Here is an 11,765-nt window from a genome sequence, read left to right as displayed (position 1 = left end):
TGCCCAGAGACGCTGCCCCCACATATCCCGAGCTTTTAAGACTCATTTGAACCAAGGATGTCCCCCAGAATGCATGTATCAGTCTATTTTTTATTGTAAACAAATAAAAGAGTAAATAACAAGTCAAAGGCCTAGACTCCCTCTCTGAGACGCCAAAACCTAACAACCAGTGAAATAATTTTGGACAACAAATCTAACTGAAAGCTATTCAAAAGGCACTGAATCAGTATAACCAAACTGACCCAGGTAAGGAGTTGATGGCCTGGGGAGCTAGGGCAGGCAAGAGTAAGGGCCCATTAGGGGTGGGCTTGCCCCTCAGTTTGAGGAGCTTGGCTTTGAGACCAAGGGTTGGGAAGCAGCTGCTGGGAACTTGCTTGTGTTCCTCCTGAGGAGTGAGTGGGGCAGCCTAGTCACTGCCCGGAGCCACTTGGTGCCCACCAGCCTTGAGCATGGAAACACCCACCTTCTGCTCTAACCTAATCCTAACCCTCAATGGGGGTGGGAACCAGAGAGGAGACAGAAGGGGACAGGGAGCCAGGAGCCCAGGATCAGGGTGCTCGTTCAGGCTCTGCAGTAGACTCCCCTGCCAGTATGTCTAGTAGGCATAGACGTCAAAGGTGTAGTCGATAGGGCAGTGCATGTGGGCTGGAAGTGGCTCCGGTGCCAGCTATGCCCTGGCCATAGATCCAGAGAGAGGTGATGTTCCTTGGAGCTACAGGCTGCTGGATCCACTGCTCATCTGAGAGCCTGGGCTCAGACCTGTGGTGCCAACCTAGGCATGAGTGTCTTATTTTCCTGGTTCAGGTGGGTTCTCTGGGGAATGGCTTTGGTCCACCCAGCCTCACTTCCACCTAAAGGAAAGGCAGCCATAGGCCCAGACTGGGTTGGGGAGGGGCTGGTGGGGCAAAATGGCACTCACATAGGAGAAGTCCTCGAGGCCCCGGCCCAGGGCCTGCCCTGACACACAGCTGCTGTCAGAGCCACTGGAGCCACTGGCTGATGGGCACTGGGATGAGACCTCTGAGTCCTCAGGAGCTAGGGCAGGAGAGTGGGTAAGCTGTTAGCAGGGGCAGCCCAGACCCCAAGTCATGCCCTCCTGCCTCTGGCTAGGCCCAGACCTACTTAAGGATGGATGGCTGCCCAGCTCCCCTTCAGCCTCCAGCGCTGTTTCCTCTGGGAAGCTGGTAGAATACAGCGGCCAGCGGAGGCCCTGAAGAGCTGGGTCTCTGTACAGGTGCAGGTTGAGGGACCCCAGTACAGAGCCGGAGGCAGGGTCTGCAGGAAGGGAGCTCGAGGCCCCCAGGTAGGGGCTGTCATAGTCAAATGGGACCACAGCAATAGAGGCCCGAGAACGAACTTCTGCATAAGAGAGAGGGTCAGGTTGGGACAGGTGAGAGCCCACCTGGGTCAAGGCCCTGAGGGGGGTGAAGACGGGGGCTGACAGAGGTCCATGTTGCCTCCCACACAGCTTTCCTCACCCCCACCCGATAAAGCTACCTCTGCACTTCAAAACGTAGTTGATGGTGCGGTCGCTGATAGCTTCCTCATTCGGGGCGATGTCCCTGAAGGCTTTGTTCCCCACACCCATGGACACCATCTCAGCCATGCGCACCTCTGGGTAGAGAGTGGGTTTAGCTGGGGCCCTTTATGACATTGGCCTGGCTCTTGGCCTCTATCTCCCGCCCCTTATATTTATATATATATAAATTATCGATTTCAGAGAAAGGAAGGGAGACGGGGAGAGAGATAGAAACATCAATGATGAAAGAGTCATTGATTGGCTGCCTCCTGCACACCCCCTACTGGGGATCGAGCCTGCAACCCAGGCATGTGCCCCGACTGGGAATCGAACCAGAATCTCCTGGATCATAGGTCGATGCTCAACTACTGAGTCATGTCAGCTGGGCTATTTGCCCCCTTAAATGTCTTTCCTTGACACCCATTCCCAGCAGATAAATCATCCTGTGCATTGAGCCTTGGTGGTGCCAGACTCTCTCCTCCCAACCATCCTGTGGGCAGGTGTAATTCCCCTTTTAGAGATGAGGGTGATACTCAAAAAGATTAATACTGTGTCCATGGTCAGAGACAGTGACAGCAGGACTGCTAACTTTGAGGTTCTTTCCCCTGCATTGGCTGCTGCTGCTGCTGGACCTCCTCCCCACTTCCCAAGCATTTCTAGGTCCCTAGGCCCTCCCTGGGCCCCTGTGGGACCACATAAGCTCTCTGGAAAGGGGAGTAGGGGGTGAAGTGGGGCCAGGGACATACCTTTGTTGTGGACAGCCTGCTTCCAGAGCAGGCGAGAGATGTCAGCCGTCCAAGCCTGCTTGGTGGCCAAGTTGGTGGCTTGTAGCACAAAAGTGTCCCTGGCCTTGCGACGGCGGAACCAGATCTCAAAGCGCAGGTTGCTATCCCCACAGCACTCAGTAAGGCCAAGGTCTGCCATCTGTGTGGCCAGGAGAGGGATGTGGTGAGACATGGTGAAGCAGGGGCCCAGGGCAGGGGCTGGTGGGCCTACCTTGAAGGAGCGCTTGTAGGCAAACGTGTCGATGCCTGTGGGTCCTCGGCGAGGCTTGCTGAAGAGCAGCAGCTCCTCAAAGAGGAAAACGCGGCGCAGGGACTTGTGACGCCCAGTCCGCACTGTGAATTCATCTTGTCGCACCAGCTGCCCCTGTTCCTTGAGGTTAACCTGCCGAGTTGGGGCCCAGTGGGTACCCAGCTTCTTTGGCCCCTTCCCTTGACACCCACTGCACCTGCCCACCACGGCTTGGCATGACTCACATCACAGCCCTGGATGGCGTCCATGGCAAGCAGGTCATTACCGTGTCGCAACTGGAAGCGCACCAGGCTCTGGGCGGCCTGCAGGGCACTGAGCTCCTGCGTAGGCCCCCCGCAGGCCCGCGCCAGCTCCTGGAGCAGCAGTGCATACTTGCTCATGCGCTGGATGGGCTTCAGCAGGTAGGAGGCCAAGTCCAGGTGGTCCCCCAGCACTCTCTGCTTGTCCTGCCAGGTGGACGGGAGACCATCAGGCAACTTCAGGGTACTCCCGCCATTACCCCCCCATCAGACTCAGGCTCACCTACCTTGAAGAAGGAGTGACCGTAGCTGGTCATCAGGGCGTCGGAGCAAGGTTTATTTTTGCTGTACAGCGCATACATCCCAAACTGCACCCTCTGCGAGGACATGTAGCTCAGCCCCAGATGCAAGGGGGCCAGCTCCCAAAGGCTGCCCTTGCCTGGGCCAGATAACTCTCAGCTTGAGAGGACCAAAATGCCAACAGGTGGCTCCCAAGAAGGCCTCCTACTGCAGATCCAATCTGCCCTGCTTTGAATGAGGGGTGATCTGGCAAGAACAGGCCCTGTGCACAAACGGTGTGCCCACAGGCCTTCTGGGGAAAAAGTCCTGGACCCAGCTTGGCTCCTCCCACGGCTTTAAGAACACTCTCTGGTCTTATCTCACCTTGATCTACTCCTCTGCTCACTATACACAGACACTCTGACCTGTCTCTTCCTTGACCACTGGGTGTCTTTCCTGCCACAGGCTTTGCAATTGCTCTTTCCTATGATGGCACACTGACTCCAGCCTCTCCATCTGGCCTCAGCTCAAACATCAGCTCCTCACAGGCCTAACTGCTCTCTCAAATGGGGACCCCCTGCCCCATTGGTAACTCACAATCATCTATCTATCCTGATTATTTTCCTCCTAGCCCCTACTATAATCTGAAATAAACTTTTTCACTTTTACGTCTCCTCTACTTAAATATGAGCATCCTGAGGGGCAGGGCCCTATTAGTCTCACTCACAGCTGTACCCAGCACAAGGCCTGGGACCAAGCAGATGCCAAACAGCTTTACTGAGTGTGGGAGAATCAGCAAGGGGCCAGGGGGGCGAGGGGGCTTACGTGGCGCAGGAAGGCATAGGCCACCCGGGGTGGGTGCCGCGTGCAGGCCTCCAGCTCACGCAGGAAGAAATGGCAGTGGAAGTCACGCAGCTTTTCCAGGTTGCCAAAGAGGTGGGCACGCTGGCCACGGAGGCCCTGCGGCACATCAGGGCGATCCAGCTCGGGGAAGTAGTTCTCTATGGTATAGTCAAGGGCACGGACATACTCCCGCTCTGTAGCCACCATCTCTGCCAACACCAACTGGAGCCTACCAGGTAGGTGAAGTGAGGACCCTAGGCATCTACCCCGCCACTCCCCTCCCTGCCCTGTCCAATGCCCGTACCTGTTGGGACTCCTGGGATCAGAGCTTCCTGACAGAGGCATGGTGGGGGATAACCCTGGCTGGGCACCATATCTAGCCTCTGGTCTGTGGCAGGCAGCCACAGTGGCTGCATGGTGGCAGTGATAGACAGACTCTCTGAGACTCTGCCCCAGATTCCGATCAAGGCTGTAGGCCTTCCTCAGGGGAGGGGTGGCAGGCACAGCTGGGACCTGGCTGACACACAGGCTAGCTGTGCTGCCCGTTGGTGGTGGCTTCAGTGCAGCCTCTAGCTTCTGGTCCAGGGCCAGCCAGGTGTCCTGGCACTGTGCCCAGGCCCAGCGGCACTGCTGGCGGATGCCTTCAGAGCCCAGCCCTGTGGCCAGAGCCCACATCTTTCGGAAGTGGGCAGGAGGCAAGTCAGGGTACTTGGTCCAGTGCAGCTGCAGGCGTTGCAGCACGACCCCTGGGTGCTCCTGGTCCAACTCTGCCAACACCCGCTGTCCCTCCTCAGCCCATGTTGAGGCCTGCAACACCAAGGCCACACAGGAGGAGGATCCCACCAAGACCTTCTCCCCCTCCCTATCTCCACAGAGTGCTGGCCCCAGGCCACATCCCCAGTAATTGGATTTAGGGGTCAGACTGAAGACAAGGAGAACAGGAAGGACAACCAGGAAGAGCTCAGGCTGTGGAGGAGCTGGGCAGCCACCCCTCTGGCCCTACTGACCACCTGGAGTCAGGGACAGGACCCCGTACATACCTGCTTGAAGAAGCACAACAGCCTCTCAGCATCTGCCAGCCACTGCCGCCGCTGGGCCAAAGCCCTAGAGAATTCAGTCAGCTGGGCTTGCAGGGCCAGAAAGCGGGCCCCAAGGGGGCCCAGTTCAGCTGCTTCCCAGCCAGCCAGTGGCTGCAGAAACTTCTCCCCTTGCCTGACCTGCTCCTGGAGACAGAGGCTGGGCTCAGTGGCTGGGTCTGGTAGTCTAGTCCCCGAGCTCAGGTCTCTGCTGACATCTACTCATCAGTATCAGTCTCTCCTGTCATCAAAGACCCTCCCTCCACTTCCCACACATTTCCTTTTCACTCTTAACCCCTCCCCACAGCCAAACCTTCCTGGAGAAATTGTCTCTCCTCATTGTCACTGTGTCTTCACCTCATCAGCCCACTCCAATCCCACTTCGATCCACCTCCCAGCAGGTCTCAGGACTCATCTGACTCCACAGCTCAGCAACATTCAAGCCCTCCCCATTCTGCTTGTCCATCTCTGGTGATGACTCCTCCTGCTCCCAGACCCTTAACCGGGCCATTGAACACTGAGGCTCCTGAAGACTGTCCACTCTCTCCCCCCAGGCAATCTTGTGTAACCACACTTCAAATGTCACCCACATACCCACATCTACCAAGTGACCCTCTGCAGCCAGATCTCTCCTCTAAGTGACAGGCCCAATCCTGATAGGTCTTCCTCTTATTCCCACATGCTCATCTCCAAAGTACACCCAAGACTGGATTCACATATGCCCTTCCCCCAGAAATTCCTTGCCTCCTGGTACCTCTCTCAGGAAACAGAACCCATTCATTCTTACAATCTCCCTCTCCCACTTATCCTCTCATATATCCACCATCAAATCCCATCAATTTCTCAAATCCATCCTCTCTGCTATCATCCTGGCCAGAGTAACCACTTCCCAGCTGGACCACTGCAATTGCCTCTTCAATGGACCCTCCATGTCCATCCTCCAAACTGTTGTCTGCCCAGAAACTAGGGTAATCTTCCTAGAACACAGATCTGAATATGACTTTCCTGCTTAAATTGTGCACTGTTACAGGGCCTAGTGATTGGGCCCCTGACCTCCAGCCTTGTTTTACCTCATCTCATCCTACTCTCCCTCCCTCTTATGCTCTGCATTTCAACCTCACTGTCCTTCTTACCGTTCCTCAGGCCAGACATGCTCCCTACAGCTGCAGGACCTTTGCACATGCTGATTGTCCCCTCAGCCTGGAATGTCTCATGTCTCCAACCCTCTTCTGCCTGGTTTACCCCTGGCCTATCCTTCATCTCTCATCTCAAAAGTCACTACCTTGCCCGGCCAACGTGGCTCAGTGGTTGAGCACCGACCTATGAACCAGGTCACAGTTCAATTACTGGTAAGGGCACATGCCTGGGTTGCAGGTTTAACCCCCAGAAGGGGGTGTTCAGGAGGCAGTCGATCGATGACTCTCATTATTGATGTTCCTATCTTTCTCTCTCCCTTCCTCTCTGAAATACATATATATATATATATATATATATATATATATATATATATATATATATATATATTTTTTTTTTTTTTTAAAGTCACTATCTGCCCGGCCGGGCATGGCTCAGCGATTGAGCATCGACCTAAGATCCAGGAGATCGAGGTTCGATTCCTGGTCAGGGCACATGCCCGGGTTTCAGGCTTGATCCCCAGCAGGGGGCGTGCAGGAGGCAGCCGATCAATGACTCTCTCATCATTGATGTTCCTATCTCTCTCTCTCTCTCTCTCCCTTTCTCTCTCTGAACTCAATAAAGATATAAAAAAACAGATAAACAACAACCAAAAAAAACCAGGTGATCATTGTTTAAAAAAAAATTTTTTTTTAAAGTCACTATCTCAAGAAAGCTTGCCCAACACCCCTTCTGGATCATGTTTTTATTACACACTCACGTAGAACCACATGCATTGCTTCTTTCCCGAGCTCTTTGACTCAGTTTGCAAACACATGTATATGACTTTGAACCTTTAATTACAACTTCTCTGTTGGACTGAAAATCCCAAGAGAGAAAAGATTAGATTTGCCTTCACCCACCCTGCATTCCTAGTGCCTGGCAAAGTGCCCCAATACCTACAGAATGAACAAGCGCCCAAACTCACCTGGGCAACCCGATCCAGCTCCCGAAAAGGGCCCTGGGCCTGGAGCAGCATGTCCAGTGAAGGTTCCCTTGGCTTCTCCAGGGCTGGCCAGCCCACCTGCTGTAGCCACATTTCAATCTGGAGGGGCACAAACATGGTAAGGACAGCTGCTGTGGGTTGGGCGTCATGCTTAAGATCAGGGGTGGGGCCCATCTAAGCAGGTCATTCTCACCTGGTGCAGCCCGCCCTCCTGGGCCTTCAGTGTCTGGATCAACTCCAGTGCCTGTACTCGGCGGTTACTCTGCAGGGTCAGTTGGTGCAGCAGCCCATCCACGTGGCCATAAAGCTCATCAACCTTGTCCATCGCTGGCCTAGTACAATGTACACGATCTTAAGGCCCCTGCAAGTTGCCTTGCTCCACTCCACCCTGTCCTGGGACCACAATCCTGGCTGGTTCTGAGCCAGCCAGCTGAGTCATTGGCAGGGGACATGGTATGTGGGTGCAAGATCTGGGAGCTGGTCTTGTACTTACCTGTAGTCTGGGCTCTGGGTCACCTCTGGGACCTCCTGCTTCAGCCATGCCAGCTCCACACTCCCCTGGCATTGTAGCCATGCCAGCTGTGGTGAGTCTAGCACATGCTGCATCAGGACCCGTGCCTGCCGCAGTAGCTGATCAACTTCCTGTGATTAAAGGCAACACAGGTGGTGGAGATGAGCATGGGCGAAAAAGAGGGAGACAGGAAGTATTTGGGGAAGAGTCAGGAGGAGACACTCACCCCAATCTCCATGGGCTGGGGCATATCCTTCACGTTCTCAATGGTCCCCTGGAGCAGGATACAAACCACTTGGCAGCTCTGCAGTAGGGCTTCTAGACGCTGTGAGCAGGCATGACAGAGCATTGCACAGTGCTGATCCTGGGCATCTTGGGTTCCAGGATGCTGTAGCCAGCTCTGTGCTGCTCCAGCCAGCCCGGGAGAGGCTCCTCTGCTGACCAGATTGCCTGCATACCCACCCTATGCCCAACCCAGTCCACTGACCATCCGGAAGTCCAGCCAGGCCTGATGGCAGTAAGGCAGGCCTCCTCCCAGTGAAGCAGGTAACCATGAAGTGGAAATGTGGGTCAGCAGGCTCTGATGAGAGGACAACTGCTCTAGCTGCAGGAAAAAATAATGTTGTGACCCAGGCCTGGTGGGGAAGCACCCCATCTCCACCCCTGGCCAACATGGCTCAGTACCTGCAGCCCTGAAGGCACTTCCTCTGGCATTTTTCCCACCAGCAACACCTGGTGCACGGACCCTGGGGCTGCTTCCTGAAAGATACCTGAACTCATCCCTGCCCCAACCCTACACAAATGAAATGGTTGGGGGTGAGGAGCTACAATCCTGTACTCACTTGCAGTTGGCTGAGCCCCCAGAAGAGGGAAGAGCTCGGGGGACAAATTCGGGCATCCACTAGCACAGTCAGTCCCAGAGCCTGCACTTCAAGCCTAAAGGAGCAGGCTTAGTTCAGTATCTAATTCCCAGGCCCTGCCATCTCCTAGCTCAGGGTCTATCCCCCAACCTCCTCTCCACAACCTGGGGATGCTTCGCAGGTAGAGCAGGAGGCGGATGAGTTCATGGCTGCTGCACTTGGGATGAAGCCAGGTGTGACTATGGGCGCACAGAAGCAGCACTGCCCGGCCTTCTACATCCCGAGTCCCTGTGGGGAGAGGGTAGTGAACACCTGCCAATCAAGTCACCCCACCTCCACCACCTCTAGTCCCTCCTGCTACCTGGGAGGGCAGCCATGCCACTGGCCAGCAGCTCCCAGGCGAGGTCTTGGGCCAGAAGGTAGTCAGCCGGCTTAGGGAGGCCGGATCCGCTGCCGTCTTAGGAAGGGAAATGGCTTGAGTCTGCATTGGCCCACCTACCCAAACATCCCCTCCTCGGACCTAGACTTCAGCCTGAGTAGGGTGGGAGCCCTCCCCAAGTCTTGGCATCCCTCTCCAGGCACTCCCCCACTCCTTTCCAAGACATCTCCGCCCAGTCTCCCTTACCCCGCTCCAGCAGCTGTGATGATGTCTCAGATAAAGGGCCTCCAAGGTCCACAGAGTCTCTGTCCAAACCTCCAGGGTTCAAGCCAGCTGTCATTACCTTGCCTGGACCTGGGTCCCCTGCCAAGTCTCCCCCTTGGCTGACACTCTTGCCTTGTGCCAGGCTAAGGTGGGAAGACATTAGGCCTAGGAGGCTCTCCACTTCAAAGGGGCCTGGTTCCTCTGACTTGCCTGAGGAACCTCCTAATGTGCCCCTCTGGCCATCCCCTGACCCATCTGCAGCCATGTGTCCTGGGGATGATTGAAGCTCCCCAGGCAGGGGGCTGCCCTGTAGCCCTTCACCCTGGGCTGCCCCAGCTGGTGGTCTTGGAGGATTGGGGTCCTTGACCTGCATCTGGGGAACAGGTTCCTCCTCATCCCAGTCATCCCTGTAACGGCACACAGCAAACCTCCAGTCGGTGGCATGGCCCTGGGAGTCTGGAGACTCATCCCCATCCCCCAGGGACCCTTCCATCACCCACTCCTTAAGGGTGGGGCTGCTCATGGAAGCGGGAGAGAGGCTGGGGCCTCAGCGTGAACTGAGGCCTCGGCTCATCCAGGAAAAGGGTTGAAAACGGTCGGGTAGCACTCGGAGCGGGGGACGCAGGCAGAAGGCGCTGTAGGAGATGCCAGTTTTGGTGCCCAAGCACAGGGAGCGCCGATGTTGCCGCGGGTCAGGCCTGAGGAGAGGGGAGAAAGGCAGGGGTCTCCCTTCCACCCAGGCCCTGCCCGGCTACGCTCACGTGGCCTCCCACCCTCGAAAGCGCACTCTCGCCGCTTTGCAGGCCCATGCTGGGGGCGCTGCCTCGTGCTCGCACTTGGGGGGCCAACGGGAACCCCGCCCCGCCCGGGGACTTGTGCGCCTCCACCCTTCCCGGTCCACCGCACTCATACCCCGCGGGGAAGACGCCACAGGGAGCAGGGAAGCCAAGGCGGCCGCGCGACCGGGAGCCCCCCTACGTACCGCGGCGGAGCCTCGACGGCGCGTAACAGCGCTCAGCCGGCGTCCGCGGGCGCCGCCTCCCGGCCGCCGGGGAGGGGCGCAGGGCATCCGAGGTCTCGGCGCCGCGCTGCCCCCTGGGGGACGGAGGACGGAGCCACAGCCCACCGCGCCAGACCCGACGGCGGACGGACGGCCGCCCGGACAGCGTGGAGGCCGGACCCTGAAAGCGCCTGCTGCCCGCTGACCACTCCTCCCCCGCGGGCCCAGCCGGCTCCACTCCACCCGCAGCCCCAGGGCCCCAGTGACTGTGACTCAGCTTCTCAGTCGGGCCAGGGCAGAGACCAATGGCCATTCCGCTGTGCCCACTCCCCTAAAAGCGGCCCCGCTGGGGAAGGCGGTGGAGGTGCACAAGTGAGTGAGCCCGTGGATCCTCCTGGGGGTGGGGGGAAAGGGCTTGCGGGGGTGGAGTGTGTATGAGAGGGGGCTTCTGCTCTGGAATGCACGAAATATTGGGGGAGTCCTGTCCCAGCCTCCCTAAACAAAACAAGGAGCACTCATTCTCAGCCAGGAGAAAAGTGTGGGCCCAGGGTGTCAGACGCCCCTAGAAAGAGAGACTTCCTAAGCCCAGATCAGCTACTTGGGGCTGCTAGGAGCCAGTAGGGGTATCTTCATGGAGGGCAGGAGGGAGGGTGGGAGGGAGGGTCCCCTCCACTGCAACCCTCATCTTCCTTCCAGGCCCAGGCACCAAGAGACAAGTTGTATGATCCCATGATGGGAAGAGTGACTGCTGTAGGGCTGGAGAGAGGGAGTGGGCAGGGAGGTCTCTGGGGTGGGAGCTGAACCAGGCCTGCCAGAATCCACCAATCCACCAGGCCCAGACCCTCCACTCCCTTACATTCCTTCTTGCACATACACTCATTCCCCAGCCAACACCCCCTTCCCCACAAAGTCTAGTCAAGGAGGCTGGGAATGAGGTCCAGACCAGAGAGATACTACCCCAGGCCTGCTCCTCCACTTACCTGCTGGGTGAGCTCCAGCAACTCAGTTCTCTTTCAGCCTCACTTTACTCACTTGTTTTAAAAAAAAGAAAGAAAAGAAAAAGTCATTTCTTCCTCTTGGGATTGCCCTGGGGACTAGGAAAGACCCTGTATGTCAAGCGTCCACTTGCTACCAGCACTTGGGCTGTGCTGGTGCTCTGGCCCTCACTTCACCCTCAGACAGGGGATCCTCAACTGGTGAAAGTCACTTGGATAGTTGACCTGTGAGATCCCTCCCAGTTCTGAGGTCCGTTTGAGACAAGTGGACCTACTCTAACACCCCCCCAGAAGTTGTGGGAAGATTATTAGAAGATAGGCTATGTGGCCAAAAGAAGACACTGTGCCCCACAGCAGGCTCAGGCCCTTGGTTCCTGGGTTTAATGGCTTCCCTGACTCTAAGGCAGGGACTCCCTCGTGAGCCCAAGGAGGCTGCCAGAGGAGGGAGCCTGAGCATCAGAAGCAGGCACAGTGGGAACAGCAATCCCCCCGCCTTCCAGCTGTCACATCAGCACCCAGAGTTCAGACTCTCAGCTACCAAGGAGTCTTCTTCATGAGCTGATCTGGCTGCAAGAGAGGAGCCTTGGAGTTGTCCTGTTCCATCCCCAATCCCCAATGGGTCCTCTCATCCCACCCTCCTCTAGCT

At 56.7% G+C, this 11,765-nt stretch overlaps 1 protein-coding gene across 1 annotated transcript; it reads right to left on the bottom strand.

The window, feature by feature from the left end:
• Nucleotides 1-841: 841 nt before the first annotated feature.
• Nucleotides 842-9,647, bottom strand: PLEKHG4 (pleckstrin homology and RhoGEF domain containing G4; the record flags this gene model as incomplete). Its single annotated transcript, XM_081119064.1, has 20 exons — nt 842-1,035; nt 1,123-1,359; nt 1,498-1,614; nt 2,266-2,443; nt 2,516-2,686; nt 2,779-3,000; nt 3,081-3,170; nt 3,898-4,144; nt 4,220-4,722; nt 4,956-5,138; nt 7,093-7,209; nt 7,304-7,442; nt 7,604-7,752; nt 7,848-7,946; nt 8,109-8,225; nt 8,306-8,380; nt 8,464-8,557; nt 8,646-8,769; nt 8,843-8,938; nt 9,107-9,647. The coding sequence occupies 20 exons, from the start codon at nt 9,645-9,647 to the stop codon at nt 842-844; spliced, it is 3,693 nt and encodes a 1,230-aa protein (XP_080975190.1).
• Between the last annotated feature and the right edge of the window lie 2,118 nt (nt 9,648-11,765).

Source organism: Miniopterus schreibersii (genome assembly GCF_964146895.1).
Source record: "Miniopterus schreibersii genome assembly, chromosome: 18".
Taxonomy (NCBI): Eukaryota; Metazoa; Chordata; class Mammalia; order Chiroptera; family Miniopteridae; genus Miniopterus; species Miniopterus schreibersii.
This window is presented reverse-complemented; position numbering and strand designations above follow the sequence as displayed.